Genomic DNA, 17,270 nt, shown 5'->3' with positions numbered 1-17,270 from the left:
AACAAAAAAGATAAAGAGACATACAAAAAAAATATCATAGAAAACTATTTTTTTTTAATAAAACCTTACAAATTGAACGAATTCAAAAGAAATTAATTAAACTAAGACTCGATCTAAACTATTAGATATGTATGTATGTATGTATGTATGTATGTATGTATGTATGTATGTATGTATGTATGTATGTATGTATGTATGTATGTATGTATGTATGTATGTATGTATGTATGTATGTATGTATGTATGTATGTATGTATGTATGTATGTATGTATGTATGTATGTATGTATGTATGTATGTATGTATGTATGTATGTATGTATGTATGTATGTATGTATGTATGTATGTATGTATGTATGTATGTATGTATGTATGTATGTATGTATGTATGTATGTATGTATGTATGTATGTATGTATGTATGTATGTATGTATGTATATGTATGTATGTATGTATGTATGTATGTATGTATGTATGTATGTATGTATGTATGTATGTATGTATGTATGTATGTATGTATGTATGTATGTATGTATGTATGTATGTATGTATGTATGTATGTATGTATGTATGTATGTATGTATGTATGTATGTATGTATGTATGTATGTATGTATGTATGTATGTATGTATGCATGTATGCATGTATGCATGTATGTATGTATGTATGTATGTATGTATGCATGTATGTATGCATGTATGTATGCATGTATGCATGTATGCATGTATGTATGTATGTATGTATGTATGTATGTATGTATGTATGTATGTATGTATGTATGTATGTATGTATGTATGTATGTATGTATGTATGTATGTATGTATGTATGTATGTATGTATGTATGTATGTATGTATGTATGTATGTATGTATGTATGTATGTATGTATGTATGTATGTATGTATGTATGTATGTATGTATGTATGTATGTATGTATGTATGTATGTATGTATGTATGTATGTATGTATGTATGTATGTATGTATGTATGTATGTATGTATGTATGTATGTATGTATGTATGTATGTATGTATGTATGTATGTATGTATGTATGTATGTATGTATGTATGTATGTATGTATGTATATAAACTATACCAAGACCTCAAACTCTTAAATAGGATGATATTAGTGTGTTATGCACTTAAGCACATTCGAACTAACATAATTCTTGATGTTGCAATAGTTATGCCAACTAAACTAAGGGTTCGTTTGATATATGATTAACAAATTTTATTCGACAAAAATTAATAATTTTAATAGTTTAAAATTTTAACTATGTTTGATAATTTAAAATTTAGCTATTTGTTAGAAAAATTTCAATGAAAAAAAACAAAGAATATTAGGTAGATAAGAATATATTTATCACTTATAATAGTTAGGGGACTCAACAAAACAATATCCAATAGTTAGGGGACCATTTGTGTACTTTACCCTTTCTTTTAATATATTATCTTTAAAATTTTATATTTTAAAAAAACTTAGTTATATTTAATATTTAACTTTAAATAAAATATCAAATATTAATAACTTAAATTTTATTTTAATTTTTTAACCCTCAAATTTTCTAATAAGTGAGACTCGGTCTAAATTACTTAAATAAACAAGTTATGTAAGAATTATGTAATAAAAGCAAAGCTATGTATTGAAAACGAAGCATAATTCACAATTAATTATGTATAATATAAGGACTAATGACATAATTTAACCCGGAAAATTATGAGGTAAAAGCAAAGGGCATTCATTAATTTCAAAGGTACCAAAACAAAAAGCAGCCACAAATGTTTGTCAACGGCGGATATGAGTCCAAACTAAAGCTTGAAACATGAAACATGAAACATATGAAACCAAAAAGAAAGGAAACGAAATTAGTCTGAGATCTTAACCCTAATTAAGGTCACGAAAATGGTGATTTGTTTTTGGCAAAGTCAATACCCGAACCAAGCTATTCTCCCTGCAAGGTGGTGATTCTGTGCTTTTTGTTGTTGTTTCAAATCACCACAAAGCAAAGGATCATGAAAGGTGCGTTCTTGACTTCTTTTCATACACCATTTCCGGTCAAGCATTATGGCACATGACGGCAGCCATGATCCTTTCGACTGTGCATTTTATTAGACTGTTGACGGTAGCAACAGATCCTAGAGAGAGTTTTGCTGTTGGAACCGAGTCGACTAAAATCTGGAATGCAACAGTAAGGAGGGAGCCGCCGGAGCCGATTTCCATAATTCCTCCTCTGTTGTTGTGTACCGAACCGTCAGGAAGTATTGCGAATCCTGACGGTAGAAGTGCAACGTAATCGGGATCCCCACCGCCTAAGACGACGTTCATGGCGACGATATCGACTGGGGCATATATCACGTATGATCCTGTAGCATCACTGCAGCTCTCTTGTAGTATCAGCATGTTGGTTTGGCTTATGTTTCCACTCTACGGATTTGTTTAAAATTGGAAAATGTTAGCTTAATTATATATGTTATGCAAAGATCTAAAGTATGTTTTTGCAACTTACATTTACGCGCAGCAGGGAGACACAGTTGCCTGGATCACGTCCATTAGCTATATGAGCCATTTCTTCAACTACACCGCCATTCGAGAGGATATCCCACTATATATTAAAGTTGCATGTTTAAGGTTTAGGGTTTATGGGAACAGAAGCAACAATGAGAACGCCATGATTGAAAGCTTGATGATTATGTTCGTTTACCTCGTTTCGAGACCGCTCGTCCCTTAGAAAATCGAAAGCCCTCTTTGGTGGAACTGGGATCCAGAAGGAAGTTGCAGCACTTAGCACAATACCAGGAGGCCTGCCTGGATCATCCATACTCTTCCTGGTCATTACCCTCACATCACTTGAGTCGGTTGTCGATAAAGTAGTCCAAGCATGGGCGGTCGAAGCACCGACGCCGTTACAAAATCTAGTCACCATCCTCTCTGCCAACTTCAACATAGTATTCCTTCCTTCTGGACTAGTTATACCTGTAGAACATGTAACAAAACAGAGAATGAAGTGCACTACTACACTGGCAATTGAATTTGCAAGAAAATGGGGTTAAGTTGCTTTTACCACATAGATCCCGGCTTGGAATGTTACTGGCCATCGTTCTCGCAAGACGTTCGCATTGTCGACCTAGCGTAGCCACCCATCGTTTTGCCCCAAAAGCTAATCCGGAATTGACTAATGGTCTGTATAAGTTGTGGACAGCTCTATCATCCACTTCTACATGTTCAACCCATATAACCTGATGTATCATGGAAACATATGAGATTATTAAATGAAGCTTTTGGTTGCTATAAACAGGGAATGTAAACTAAAGATGTGATTTACCTTTGAGTATCCATTTGGTAATTCTTTGATCAAACAACCTGAGGGTCTTCTTCTACATTTGGAGATCGGACTCGGGCGTAAATTATCCAAGGAAACATCGACCACCGCCCAAATTCCGTCACCGTGCTGCTTACAATACCTCACGAAATAGTTCTCCCGAGTTGGTACAAGTGGTGAAGGGACTTGAAACTCAGCTGTCATCTGAAAACGTAGATCGTTAGGTAGATCAAATGGTATATGTTCTACAAAATGCACTCTTTCGTGCGTGTTAATATTGATGTATAGCAACTAATTAGTACCACTTGAAAGGCTCCATTGTAGCTTCCTGCTACTCCAGTTGAGAGGACTTCCAGTGTCATAGCTCTTGAAAGAATACCACAAAACACTCTAGACCACTGATTCTGCAAATCAATTACTTGAAATCAATAAATAATTCCAGTGAAGATAAGCATTTGAATAAAAGATTTATATTTGATGCAACTCTCGAACTTCAAAAGAAAAGATTACCACATCCATGAGAATCTCAACTAGGTTAACATGATTCATGATAATAACAGCAGAAGTCCTTGAAGCTTCAGATCTCAACCCCAAAGGCTTTGGTCCAATACCCCTAGTGAAAGTTCTCATGTATTCTTCCTCATTCAAAGCATCTATAGAATTCTCCCCCGGAACCCACAAAGGTCCCCCAGATTGAGCCATTCTCATCAGTTCTTCCATTGCAGCAACAGCAAGCTCAACAATCATAAGCTTATCAGCTTCTGTTGGCCCGGGAACTGACCTTAGAAGATCACCAACACCATACGTCTCTCCTACAAACCCAGATTTTGTGTCAAAATTGATAGCTCCACCGGAAAGGCGAGGTAAGGAAGTACTCGTACGTTTCCCAACATATTTAGCTGCTGAACCAGATATCCTATCAATCTGTAACAAAAAGGTATACAAATTTGATCATCAGACTCGAAATAAAATAACATTGTAATGTTTTCCTAGTACTTACCTCTTCTCTTAACCGAGCATTTTCGATTCTCAAATGCTGTTCGTCAAATGACATCTCTCCAAGAGCAGCTGGCCCTCCACAGTTGGGACATACAGCATTGCTTAGAGCTTCCTTGTACCTATGCTTCTCGGCACGGAGCTTTTCGTTCTCGGCCTTCAATATAGAGTTTTCATGGCGTTCATGTTGAGACTTCATTTGGGTGCGTTTGTTTTGGAACCAAAACTTGACTTGTAAAGGCTCCAACCCTAACTCGCGGCCGAGCTCTTTCCTTTGCTTATCATCCGGGTGAGGGCACTCCTTAAAGAATCTGAGAAGAATAAATAAATAAAGACAAAAGGCTTCTTTAATTTGTCTCTCGCATCACTTTCATCTCCAATCACAAGAGAGAAGAGAAAAAGGATCTTACGCTTCCATCACTTGGATTTGACGCTGAGTATGACGATGGTAACGCTTCCTCTTGGGACGTTGGCCAGGGTCCTGTTCATCCCGGGAAGGTGCATCCATTTCGGTAACCGATCTTGTGTCGTACTCATCGTCGACCCTGATCCTTCCCGTCAGTTCACTCTCGAATATAGAGGGACTCGTATCGAATATGTTGGGGCTGAACATGGCAACAAGCTATGGATTTCTTTGGGTTCTACAAAAAGGAACTTGCCAGTCAATTGAAAGAAACTTTAGAACAATGCAAATGAATAAATAAAAAAAGGGAACAAAACAAAGTCAAAACCAGTGAACTTTCTGGGGCAAGTAAACCACATACTAAGGCAAAGTCTAAGCTCGTTTATCGAGAAGGATATTCTTTTTCTCCGTTTAATATCTTAATTAATACTTATTTAAGAACTAACTTAAGATATAATCAATGCTCAGTACCTTAATGATTGTTGACAAAGGGGACTGAAAACTTTTATCAATCAGCCTTCTTTTTAAACCCTAACCAGAAAGACTTTGGATTTTCTATGGAGGTTTTTGGGTTGATTTCAAATATTCTCTGGTTTTCTTTCTGGGGAAAGTTAATGGGATTATTACAAGTTTCAAAACAACAGAAATGACTTTGGGGGTGTTCTAGTAACGTGCCAAAAGACAACAGAGTTGACACTGTGAGAAACCCCTTTGACGATCACGAATTTTCACCCCGAAAAACAGATTGTAACGCTCAAACATAGATATCTAGTACTGTACTGCAAGAAACTCACTTGTTGTACTCCCTCTTTCTCAACAGAATAGTAGCGGAAACCGTAAGAAGAAGGTTTTAGAATGGATTTTTAAGGGTTTAGGGTCACTGGAACTAAGCTACCTGAATAAGAAGATGAAAAAAAGAGAGAGATGAAGAGAAGAAAGAGGTGGAAATATGGTAGCCAAGTAGTTATTGCAGAGGGTATTGATCGGAGAGGGTGCAAATGCATTAGCATTAATGGAGGGTGAGAAAGAGGTGTAATTACTACAAGAGAGAAAGAGAAAGAGAAAGGGAGGGCATCCTCTCCATTTTCATTTTGTTTAAATTTTCTTGCAAAAGTGGTGATGAGTGATATGAATATATAGTATGAGCGATAACGGTTTTGTTCGGATATTTTTTAAATAAATTAAAATATTGTAATTTGATTTTCTTAAAATTTAAATTATACTACTGATTTAAACAAATTTAAAGTTTTATTTTAATTGAGTAAATATATTAGATATGCAAATTAATTATCTAAATTTTTTCCAAATTTTTCATTAATAAATGTGTAATGTCTCACAAATTAAATATATATACCAAATGAATTAATTAGGTGGAAATTAATAACATCTCCAATATATAAATTCACTAATAATTAATCACTTTTCTTTAATTAGCTAATAATTCTAGGGTTTATCCAAAGAAAAAGATATCACATTTTCCTTGCATGTACAGAAAGCAAATCTTATATCTACCCAATAATAAGAACTACACAAATAAAATTACCAATTTTGTATAAATACAATAATTTTTTACCTAATTAGTAATGATTTCTTACCAAATAATACAAATATTAGATTATTAGTATATATGTATTATATGTGGTTATACACGCGAACATCACATAGAATGGTTATACACGTGCACATCATGAATGACAGTTGTACTTGTGGATATCATGTATGTTTATTAATTATCTTTATATGTATTTAAATAATTTTATTAACTTTTAATCTTAATCCCTAATATCTATTTATATGAATAATCATTTGAATGCAAAAGAAACTTGTTTAACAAGAAATATAAACTATATTTTCTACTTCTAATCAACATCTTACAGAAGAAGTAAAATCATGTACGGACTCAACATGAGGCAAGATTCATATGATAAGAGTTCCATCCTTACACCCATTTCAACCCTTAATCGTAGTTTAATACTAATCTTTATTTTCTTTAGATTTTATTTCTTCGCCAATTAAATTGTATTATAATTTTTTAATCAAACAAAGACAAATTTAAATCATAAAATTCAAATATAATTAAATTTATTAAATTAATAATGGGCCCATTATAATAATTTATTTCATAAATTAGTCATAATATATTAATTTTACCATATGACATAAAGTGTGTGTTGCTTGTAAAAGGCAAACACGTTCATATATTAGGAGCAGGTACAAAAGACCATGTGTATATAGGAACACATTCATATTAATGGCATATACATTACGAAATCAGATTGTTTAAAGCATTTCAACCGATTTACTGTCTTGTCTCTTAACTGAGATGTTGGGTCTTTTTGGTTTGGGGAAAAAGTAATTACGGAATTGATTTTTCCCGAAATCACGTGTTTGTTTCACGTCATTCGTTTTTTAAAAAATATTTTTTCGTGTTTGTTTAACATAATTCGTTTTTCGAAAAATGTTTTCCAGAGTTTGGTTGGAGGAAAACTAGTTGGTCAACGTAAAACATTTTTTCTGGTCAACAGAATTTCCTTTGTGTTTTCTGGAAAATGACTTACGGTCTGATTTTCTGTAAGTTATTTTCTGAACTTTTCACTTTAAAGAATAAATACTCAAAATAATTTTATTTTATGAATTTAATATTAATAAAATATTTTAATATCATTTTAATCAAAATATTAATTATTAAAATATTTAAAATATATTTATTAATATTTCTAAAAATATTATATTTTTAATATTATAATAAAATAATCAATTATATTATAATAATATAAGATATTATATTTTTATTTTAATAATATATAATAAATTATTAATAAAATTTATATTATTTATTAATTTCATAGAAATAATATTATTAAATTATTAACAATGAATAATATTATTTATATATTTAATATTAATATAATAATCTAATAATATTTTAATAAATATATTTAAAATATACTAATTAATATTTTTAAAATATAATATAACACTATTACTTTAATAAATAATTAATATAATTTATAATATTTTTATTTCAATAAAATATACCAATATTTTTATTTTTATTAATAAAATTATAAAAATAATATTTAATAATAAACAAATTATTTTAATATTTTAAAAATAATAATATTATGTTTATGATAAATAATATTATTTATTGTATTTAATATTTGTAACAATTGTTTTTTTAAAAACTAATCAACTAGTGGAAAAAATGTTTAAACAACATCGTAAAACGTTTTCCAGATGTTTTTCAGAAAAAATATATAATTCATTTTACGGAAAACATTTTCTTGAAAATGATTTTCGTAAATATAATTCATTTTTCCAGAATTCAATTTCCAGAAAACCAATAACAACTAAATAAACAGACCCGTCATTTCAATATTGTACTAAGATTTTATTTATTTATTTATTTATTATATTTTGTAATTATGTAATCTTCATTTTCAAGTATTCAAAGAAATGATATTATAGACCAATATGTAAGAGTTAATCATCTTACTTTTAAACCTTGATCCCTAATATAAAAGTAAGAATATTATGATTACAAAGGAAATTTACATACAAAAATACACTTTAATTGAATTTTATATATATTCTTAATCAGCATAAAATATGAGAAGTACATTACGAGGGATTTAACATGTCTCCCTATTTTTCTTTCTATTTTATTCATTTATCAAACGATATAACCCTTTGGATCTTATTAAAACGAAATCAAATCACATGCATAATTTTAACAAACAAAATTTGATATTATTATGTTTTATTATAAAAATAAAAATAGCAACAAAAAAAAAAAGACACATGACACTATCTTAAACTTGCTCGTTAAATAGTTTATGTTCAACATTTAACTTATGGATCCTAACTTACGCATGAATTGTTTAAGTTCGTACACTTGTTTATTACCTTGATGAATTCAAAAGGAAGTTGAGCAACCATTTTTGTGTGTAAATTCTGAATCATCAGTTGAAATCAAAGTCTGTTGATTAACCCAATACTCACGTAGCCTTTCGCGAAGATTTTGAGGAAGACTTTCGATTCTTTTTCCAGTTTTGTTTCTTGGAAACCTTGGACAAGTCCTTGGAAGAAAGGTTCCTTATTATCTCTGTTGCAGTTTGGGATCCCATTGATTGTCCAAAATCTGTTTACAACATAATCAAAGTAATTTTAGCATTGTCAATGAGATCATAATTAAGGAGAAGTAGGGAAAACGTGGTAAAATTATAGTTTATTATGTTTAAATTTAAGGCTTATTGAATTCATCGAGTGGTCCTCAATGGTAAATAATGATATTATTCTTAGAAGATTTAATTTTGAACAACTGCGTTTGGAGAGTATGTGTACGTTGTTAATAATTAAGAAAGATTTTAAACATATACTATTAATTTGTAATCACCTCGAACTATTCAAAAATTTATTTTGAAGTTCACTTTTTAATACTTCGATTTAACATGATTTCAAATTATTTAGTTTTATGATAATATCATTAGTTAATATTATTAACCTATTCGGGCTAAAATGCTAATGTGTCTCCTTTCTTAAAAAACACTTTTAACTCAATATCAAATTATGATTTTAATCCTATGATACTCAATTTGATGTACAATAACTAATGATAAAATCTCAAAGGTAAATATAATAGAGAAAAAAAATACAACCTATCACGTAAATTTTAATTATATTTGAAGTCGAGTAAAATTTTTATGCATGATGTAAAGTTCTCTCGGTACCATTCAGACATGAAACTTTTGTTGAATGATATTAAACTTTTTACTATTTGTCTAAGAAAATTTACCTTTTACCTACTATTCTTTTCATATGATATTGACGTTTCTTTATCTAACATTTAAGAATCGAGTTAAATTCTTATATAAGATATTATGTTCGTCCGATACTATTATTTTTTATTAAAAGATTCGAATCTAAAACCTTTATTAACACCATTAAATTTCTTTATTGAATCTTATCTATTATTTATTTACAATCTAGACGTGCATGCATATATTGCAGTATTAATATATCATTTTGGGAAACGTGAAATATATCAAAGCAAATAAGGCAAATGTAGTGAAAAGATATGGGAACTTACCGATTGATGCTGCTGCGAAATCAGGGCCCGTCTTGAATTCATTCATCTGCATCAAGTTCCATGCCAAATGCAACGATTAAGATATAAACACAACACCACTTTGGCCCACACAAACAGTAGCATTTGAATATCCAAACAATGTTACTGCAAAAATGGTGGAACATACCCAACTCGGTGCAGTCCCAGAAGAGCCATCCCAGCCAACATGTGCGACATGTTTAACATCTGTTGGGTACCCAATTTCCATTTCTCTCTCCTTCACAACTACAACAACAGCAACAACAAAAAAACCCTTTCTGTAATCCCAGGAAACATGCTCAAATATGTTCATATTTCTTACATTTTTACAGAAAGTGTATATGGAAAGGGACTTTACCAAAGATTTTGGAAATGCATTTGAAGCTTTTGTAGATCCCTTTGATCTTGGACTTGGTAGCCATGATGGTGGAGTACTCACGGCCGATTCAAAGAATGATTGAATGTTGAAGGGAGCCCTCTTAGGTCAATGTGGATCCAATCTTCATACCTTCGTTTTCTATCAGATTTTGATGAGTGGATAAAGCATAGAAAAAATGGTATCTCTAAGACTGAAAATGCAAGCAAATGGATGCCAATGGCGGCTTGTTATTGATAAGAGAGTAAAATTGGGAACTCAGGCCTTTCGTTATGTCCTTTCAAGGCAACTATGAGAGAAATATGCAAATGTTTTCTGTTCTCATTAAATGCACGAAAAAACCCAGAAGAGTTTGGATATAGAGAGAATAGAAAAATATTATACTTCTACAGGTCATAGATAAGACAACTGTTGCAGTTTTGAAGATGTCTTTGTTAAATAAAAATATATGGATTAAATCTTGAATTTTAAAGTATTAAAGGGTTCAAAACCAAAATTGGACCCTTGGTTTTTTACCATGCATGAATATGCTAATTCTTCGAGTATGATAATAGAGGGGAAAGAAGCATAAAAAGTCAAAACTTGAGCCTAAACATGTCTTTTTCATCAACTATCAAGCAATTTTAATTTGATAATTCGTGCCGTCCAATTCTGGGAAAGGTTTTGAATCTGACTTCTAACAATGTTGTCCCTATCAATGTTCTTAATCTGCTACTGACCAAATCGTCTAGCAATCGAATCCAGCTAATTTCCATCATCTTTTCTTTTGTAGGTTAGTTTATGCTCAGAATTGCTGATTGTTGCAGCCACGTTAAGGGGCAGCTGTCTCTTGGAACGAAACACACTATTTTTTTCTCTGTATTCCTTCGGCTTCGAAACCAAATCATTATATCCACGGATTTATAAATATTTTTAAGGTATATATTAATAACATAAAATCTTACTTTAATGAGTATAAATAAATTTTAAAATAGATACTATCACTAAAATATATAAATTCTAAGCCTAAATAATTATATTTATATTTATACGTATTCAAATTCTCGAACATGTAAAAGTGCTAACCAAATTAAAATTTTATATAAATAAATGGTGACTTTTTGATACAATATTGAAATTATTTATAATTTGATAAATTTTAATTACAGTTAAACACATTTGAATCCAAAATCCTCTATAGATGTAAACCAAATTAAGATTCAATTAACATAAATCAGGAGTTTTTAGACATTACTATCATTGTTTATGGATGGGCATGGATTGGGTTAGATTTTTTGTCGTTTTTTCTCGGACTCAAAAACTAAAAGCTTTCGATTGATCTTTACTCATATTGATATTTAAGGATGTTTCACTCGCCCTAAATTTATTTCAAATTTTGAGTAAAAATTTGAATGACCTGTATAATTTCTGCTAATTTTTGTTCAATAAGATAAGAAGATAATAGAAAGAAATATATAGAAAATTTTATATTATAATAATTATTTATAAATATATGGAGAAATAATTATATTAATAATTTGGTGTCAAGTCGAATTATTATTTTTTTATCTTAAATACGATTTTGCCCTTATTATGATTTATCTCTCACAAAACCGACCTACTAGAGATTTGAATATTTTAAAAAGTAATTTTATGAAATTATATAGGATCAAAACTAGTTGAATTCAAATAATTTGAGTATTTCTAATTATTATAGTAGAACCAAGTACTCCTTGACAGCCGGTCCAAATATGAGTTGATGGAAGCTTTAACGGGCTGGCGATCAGCACTTGCTATTATATTAGAGCTTTGGATCGAATTCCCAGTTTAGTTTGGACCTATTCTTTCTCGGGCCATGACCATATATAGATGTAGTTTCACTGGTCTCTGATCCACGAGTTTGCAGCTGCATTAACGAATATCAAATCCACCGTACCAGTATTTCAATGGTGGTTTTCTCCAGACAATTGTATGCTGCCACTAACGATAACAACAATGCCACCTGTGACGGAAGCTTGTGTGAATAGATGGTGCCGATCACATGTCGGCATCGGTCGAACGGAAACCGATTAAGCTTAGTGACATCATCAACCCCTTGTGTCTTCTGGCCCTCGAACGTCAACATAGAGGTCGGCTGGTAGAGGGACGACAGTGCCGGCCGATGGGTATCGAAAAGATGGTAGTAATGATCCACAAATGCTTTTAATCCACTTTTAGACTGATGCCACCTGGAAACAAACAAGTGAATGCAGACAAGAAGCACCAATACAGTTATGCTCTTGTGCAATTCTAGACTAGAGTGTAGATGAATATATACAAGCAAATTTTAGTCTTTCTCTTCTTTCATTCATGTGTCGAGAATTACACCTCTCTTTTTTTACACAAATTCGGTCATGGACTATGGGTATGCTTGACAGTTGACAACCCATGTTTCCATATAAGACATTATTGCATGTGAGCCCCAAGACCTGTATACTATATATATATATATGCTGCATGTGGGAGTGCATTATGAGCATGTATCAATTCCCAATCATGTGAGGAGAAAGAGTTTTTGACTCTTATTAGTCTGTCAAGTTGCAAGCTATGATCTATGACAGTGAACAGCAAACAAGGCAGTGTCGTGTCGGTCCACCAAATCCAGTTGTCGAATCCAGTAACTCCCTGATTATATTCTAAAGACAAATTAAAACAGCCACGCTGTTACATGCTAGATTATTATTTCAAGGATCTGAACTTCCTTGCATGGGCGTGTTGGTACATTCAATCATTATCAAATAATCAATAAACAAAGAACACTAGGTTTACTGTTCTACCCCTTTCACACATGCACTCTCCATTTTCAAATAGTCATCATTCAATGCACATTTCCTCGTCAGAGATCCACTAGAGATATCTATCTCACCCTCTTCTCTTCATCCAACAAAAGTGAAGAAAATGGTCTCTCCAATGGCGTTTCTGTTCCTCATTACAGCTCTGATATCTGCATTCTGTACTTCGTCTCAAGCAGCTGCTCCAAAAACTTCTTTCGAAGACAACTTCAGCATAATGTTTTCCGAAGATCATTTCAAAACATCCGAAGACGGCAATACCTGGTTCCTCTCCTTGGACAAACAAACAGGTATGTAATGACAGGCAATCATTTGGTTCACTGAGTGTGTAGAATCTGATCCCAGTGTTGGTTAATCACTTAATTGCCATTGTTGTTTCAGGCTGTGGATTTCAGACCAAGGAAAGATACAGATTTCGGTGGTTTAGCATGAAACTGAAGTTGGTAGGAGGTGATTCAGCTGGTGTTGTGACAGCTTACTATGCATGTTTCTTTTCTCGTACTTTTAACATACGATGTTTTGATTGTTGTTGTCGTGTTCTTCCATAGCTGAGGTTTGAGTTTCCATGGCAGATGTGTTCTGAGAAAGAGGCAGGGCCGGTGCGAGATGAGGTGGATTTCGAGTTCTTGGGGAATAGGACCGGGCAGCCGTATTTGATTCAGACAAACGTGTACAAATGGGGTTGGGGGGTGTGAAATGAGTCACATGCTTTGGTTCGACTTCACGGAAGAGTTCCATACATATTCCATTCTCTGCAACAATCACCAACTTGTGTAAGTCCCCATAAAACGCCAGTTTATGAGCTTGATCCCTCTATTATCTTCCAATTTAAGATTTGGACATTCAACACAAAATTGTCATAGTTTGAGGACAATTTGATAGAAATAAAACTTAATGAATTGTGTTGGGAACAGATTCTTTGTTGATAGAGTTCCCATCAGAGTGTTCAAAAACAATGGCGACAAGAGAAATGACTTCTTCCCCAACAAGAAGCCGGTGTACTTGTTCTCCAGCATATGGAACGCCGACGACTGGGCGACGAGAGGCGGGGTCGAGAAAACCGACTGGAAAAGGGCACCATTCGTGTCATCTTACAAGGATTTTAGCGTCGATGGATGCCAATGGGAAGACCCCTACCCTGCATGCGTTTCGACCACCTCCAAGTATTGGTGGGATCAGTACGATGCTTGGCATTTAACTGATGATCAGAAGAAGGATTTTGCTTGGATGCAGAGAAACCTTGTGATTTACGATTATTGCAAGGATTTCGAACGCTACCCTAAATTGCCTGGAGAGTGTTCTTGAGCCCCTGGGATTAGGGTATGGAGGAGCTATCATCAAGTGAGGAATTTTTTTGTATCATTTTTTTTATCAAAATGTATTCATTCGATTAAAAATAAATACATATTAAAACGGATTCGAATATAACACAACGATTTATGGTAATTCATTTTAATTGACGTGAACGAAGAGTTGCTGAATTAAATGTTCAAGAATAGTTTAAAAATGTCCATTTCTATATGCAATGACAAAAACATAATAGACAAGAAAAAGTCATGGATAAATACATGAACTGTAAGAGCATGCTGAAAGAATTACAAGAGACAAGCTTTCTGGTATAAGAACCATAGATAATGCTTCTTCACTGTTATAATATATAGACACAGAAATCATTATAATTATAACTAACTAGGTTAAAATTAACAACAATTTTCATGATCCACCAGTAACACTACCATTAAAGATCTCAATAGTATCACCTTGGGCAACTTGATGCCACCTAAACGACCGATCATCGTCCATCACATTCTGTTTATAAATGAAAAAGTAGCCGTCTTGTGGCAAATGAAAATGAAGCCTTTGGTGCAACTTTTGCAGCTCCTTCCTTAGCTCCCCAACAGTATCCGTCGCGTTCATTTCCACCGGTATCTTCTTCGTCCCCATCTTTGGCAACACCAACAGCTTCAACTTCTTCGAACCCGCTGCAGCAGCACCCGCCGACCCCGTCCCCGAACTTGTAGGCGACGGCTTGATATTGGCATCGACATCGTTATTCTCCGTCGGCTCACAGTCCCCTACTGACCGATTTGCTTGTAACTCGGCACCAGTTGGTTGAACTACTAGGCGGTTAACCAGGAAAGGTTCCATTTGATCGTGAATCTTCTCCTTTAAAACAGTGTCGTTCGAGTCCATTTCGAGATGGAGCGAGGTTTTCGACGATGGGGTATTGACGTGGAGTTGTATTTTCTTCTTCAACGGCGATGAACATTGTTGTTCATTGGCTTGGGGTTGCTGTTTATTATTATTAGTATCAGAATCGGAAGCCACGAGTAGTTGAATACGCGAGTCTTGTAGGATTTCACAGTACTCGACGTCTCGTTCGTCTTGAAGGACTTGGCCATTGAAGACTAGGGTTTGATTAGGTATGGGTATTCCCTGGTATTTCTGGACTTTCTCTTTGATTTCAAGAACTGTATCGAAGAAAACAACTTCAATGGAAAACGGTTTGCCTCTTTGGGTTTCAAAGGTGACATCCATTTGAAAAGAGACTTCAATGGCGATTTTGTCTTGTTTTTTATGGAGTTTTTTTTTGTGGGAGAGTGTTGATTTGTGCCGAATAATCTGGTGTTTGTTGACACCTATATCCAATGTATCGCAACTGTTATCCGCGATTTACTCATTTATTTCTCTAGATTTTTTTCCGATATTTGGAAAATTTTAATTCTGCACCTTTGGATTGCATTTACATTTGGCAGATTTTGTTTACCATTTTTGTATGATTCCATCACTACTGTTGTTCATAGAAAGATAAATGTCTATTTTAGATTCATAATTTATCAAAATATAAAATCGAATTAATTACTTTAGAGCAAATTTTATTGAAAATCTATAATTTTAATTTTAAATTAGTTGCTAAATTTTAAGACGATTTATCTTAATATTAAATTAAGAATTTTATTCAAAATTAATCTCTAAACTTGAAAATATTCTATATTAATCCCCAAATAACGATTTCATTTTAAATTGATCCTTAAAATTTAAAATATTTTATATCAATCCTTAAGCTACTAGTTCCATTCCATTTTGATCATTCCATTAACATATAACTTTACTGGAAATTAAACTTGTGACTTCTGTAAAATGATTTAATCTGCTTTTGTAAGTTATGACTAGGGTTGCACATAATTCGGATTTCAATCCGATCCGGATCGGTTTTTATCCGATCCGGTTTTTTCCCATAGAAAAAAAACCGGTTTATAAAATAACCGGTTCGGTTTCTAACCGGTTTGGAGGGTCGGATATCCTAACCGGTGTAACCGGTTTCGGTTAAAAAAAAACCGGTTTTTTTAAAAAACCGGTTATAAAAAAACCGATTTTAATATTACAGATTGCTCATAGGGAACCGATTCCCCCCAAGGGGGTACCGATTCCTCACTGAATGGTTTGGCTCCGAGATTTCCAGAATGCTCAGAGGGAACCGATTCCCCCATAGGGGTACCGATTCCCCCTATTCAACGGTCGAAATATTTGAATTTTACACTTAGGGAACCGATTCCCTATGAGAGGGTACTGATTCCCCCACGCTCTAAGCATTTTTATTAAATGTTTTCACATTTAAACGGCTATATTATCTTCATTAATTATCACTAACGTTCAGAAGTGATTCAAGGTGTATTTAAGCAAGCTTAGAAGTCATTGATCAAAGACAAGAAACATCAAGCAACTAGAATCAAGAGAGAATCAAAGAGAAAGCATCAAACCTCAAGTTCGATAAATTGAAATACTTAATTAACTCAACATAATTGAAATACTTAAATACTTCCAAGTTTGATAAATTCAAATACTTAAAAACTTCCAAGTTCGATAAATTCAAATACTTAAAACTTCAAGTTCGATAATTGAAACAAAGTTTACGATAATTGAAATAAAGTTATAAAATAAACTACATGCCATCTCTTCTCATCATCTTCGCCTTCTTCGTTTGGAGGGGATATTCCAAGTTCGACTTCTTCAATGTGTAAGTTTGCTTCCAAATCGGCATCAATTGCATCTTCTAGGGTGGTGATATGTTGCTTACGAGCCGCTCCATCCAAATAATCCTTTAAACAAATGCATACTTCCACAGACTCGGGACTTAGTCTTGATCTCCGTTGTGATATAACCCTGCCACTAACAGAAAAAGCGGATTCCGAAGCTACCGTAGAAGCTTGGACGGTTAGTAAATCACGGGCCATGGCGGCTAGAATCGGAAATTGT

General features: G+C 33.1%; 3 protein-coding genes and 1 pseudogene across 3 annotated transcripts; 1 reads left to right on the top strand and 3 right to left on the bottom strand.

Annotated features, from left to right (window-relative positions):
• Window positions 1–1,913: 1,913 nt before the first annotated feature.
• On the bottom strand, window positions 1,914–5,002 carry LOC120191137 (homeobox-leucine zipper protein MERISTEM L1-like). Its single transcript, XM_039194129.1, has 9 exons — window positions 4,725–5,002; window positions 4,319–4,625; window positions 3,829–4,242; window positions 3,621–3,722; window positions 3,322–3,522; window positions 3,061–3,235; window positions 2,701–2,972; window positions 2,506–2,601; window positions 1,914–2,423 (listed from the first exon to the last, which is right to left on the bottom strand). Exons 1-9 carry the CDS (start codon window positions 4,925–4,927, stop codon window positions 2,055–2,057), a joined length of 2,139 nt encoding a protein of 712 aa, XP_039050060.1. The 5' UTR covers window positions 4,928–5,002; the 3' UTR covers window positions 1,914–2,054.
• A 3,716-nt stretch (window positions 5,003–8,718) lies between these two features.
• Window positions 8,719–10,257, bottom strand: LOC120190499 (CRIB domain-containing protein RIC10-like). The gene is made up of 4 exons (XM_039193579.1): window positions 10,186–10,257; window positions 9,976–10,073; window positions 9,810–9,855; window positions 8,719–8,861 (listed from the first exon to the last, which is right to left on the bottom strand). The coding sequence occupies exons 1-4, from the start codon at window positions 10,247–10,249 to the stop codon at window positions 8,719–8,721; spliced, it is 351 nt and encodes a 116-aa protein (XP_039049510.1). The 5' UTR covers window positions 10,250–10,257.
• Window positions 10,258–13,053: 2,796 nt separating this feature from the next.
• On the top strand, window positions 13,054–14,318 carry LOC120190492 (annotated as a pseudogene).
• A 408-nt stretch (window positions 14,319–14,726) lies between these two features.
• On the bottom strand, window positions 14,727–15,577 carry LOC120191129 (ubiquitin domain-containing protein 7SL RNA1-like). Its single transcript, XM_039194124.1, has one exon. The coding sequence runs from the start codon at window positions 15,549–15,551 to the stop codon at window positions 14,727–14,729; it is 825 nt and encodes a 274-aa protein (XP_039050055.1). The 5' UTR covers window positions 15,552–15,577.
• Between the last annotated feature and the right edge of the window lie 1,693 nt (window positions 15,578–17,270).

Source organism: Hibiscus syriacus, unplaced genomic scaffold (genome assembly GCF_006381635.1).
Source record: "Hibiscus syriacus cultivar Baekdansim isolate YM2019G1 unplaced genomic scaffold, ASM638163v2 tig00004111_pilon, whole genome shotgun sequence".
Classification (NCBI taxonomy): Eukaryota; Viridiplantae; Streptophyta; class Magnoliopsida; order Malvales; family Malvaceae; genus Hibiscus; species Hibiscus syriacus.
This window is presented reverse-complemented; position numbering and strand designations above follow the sequence as displayed.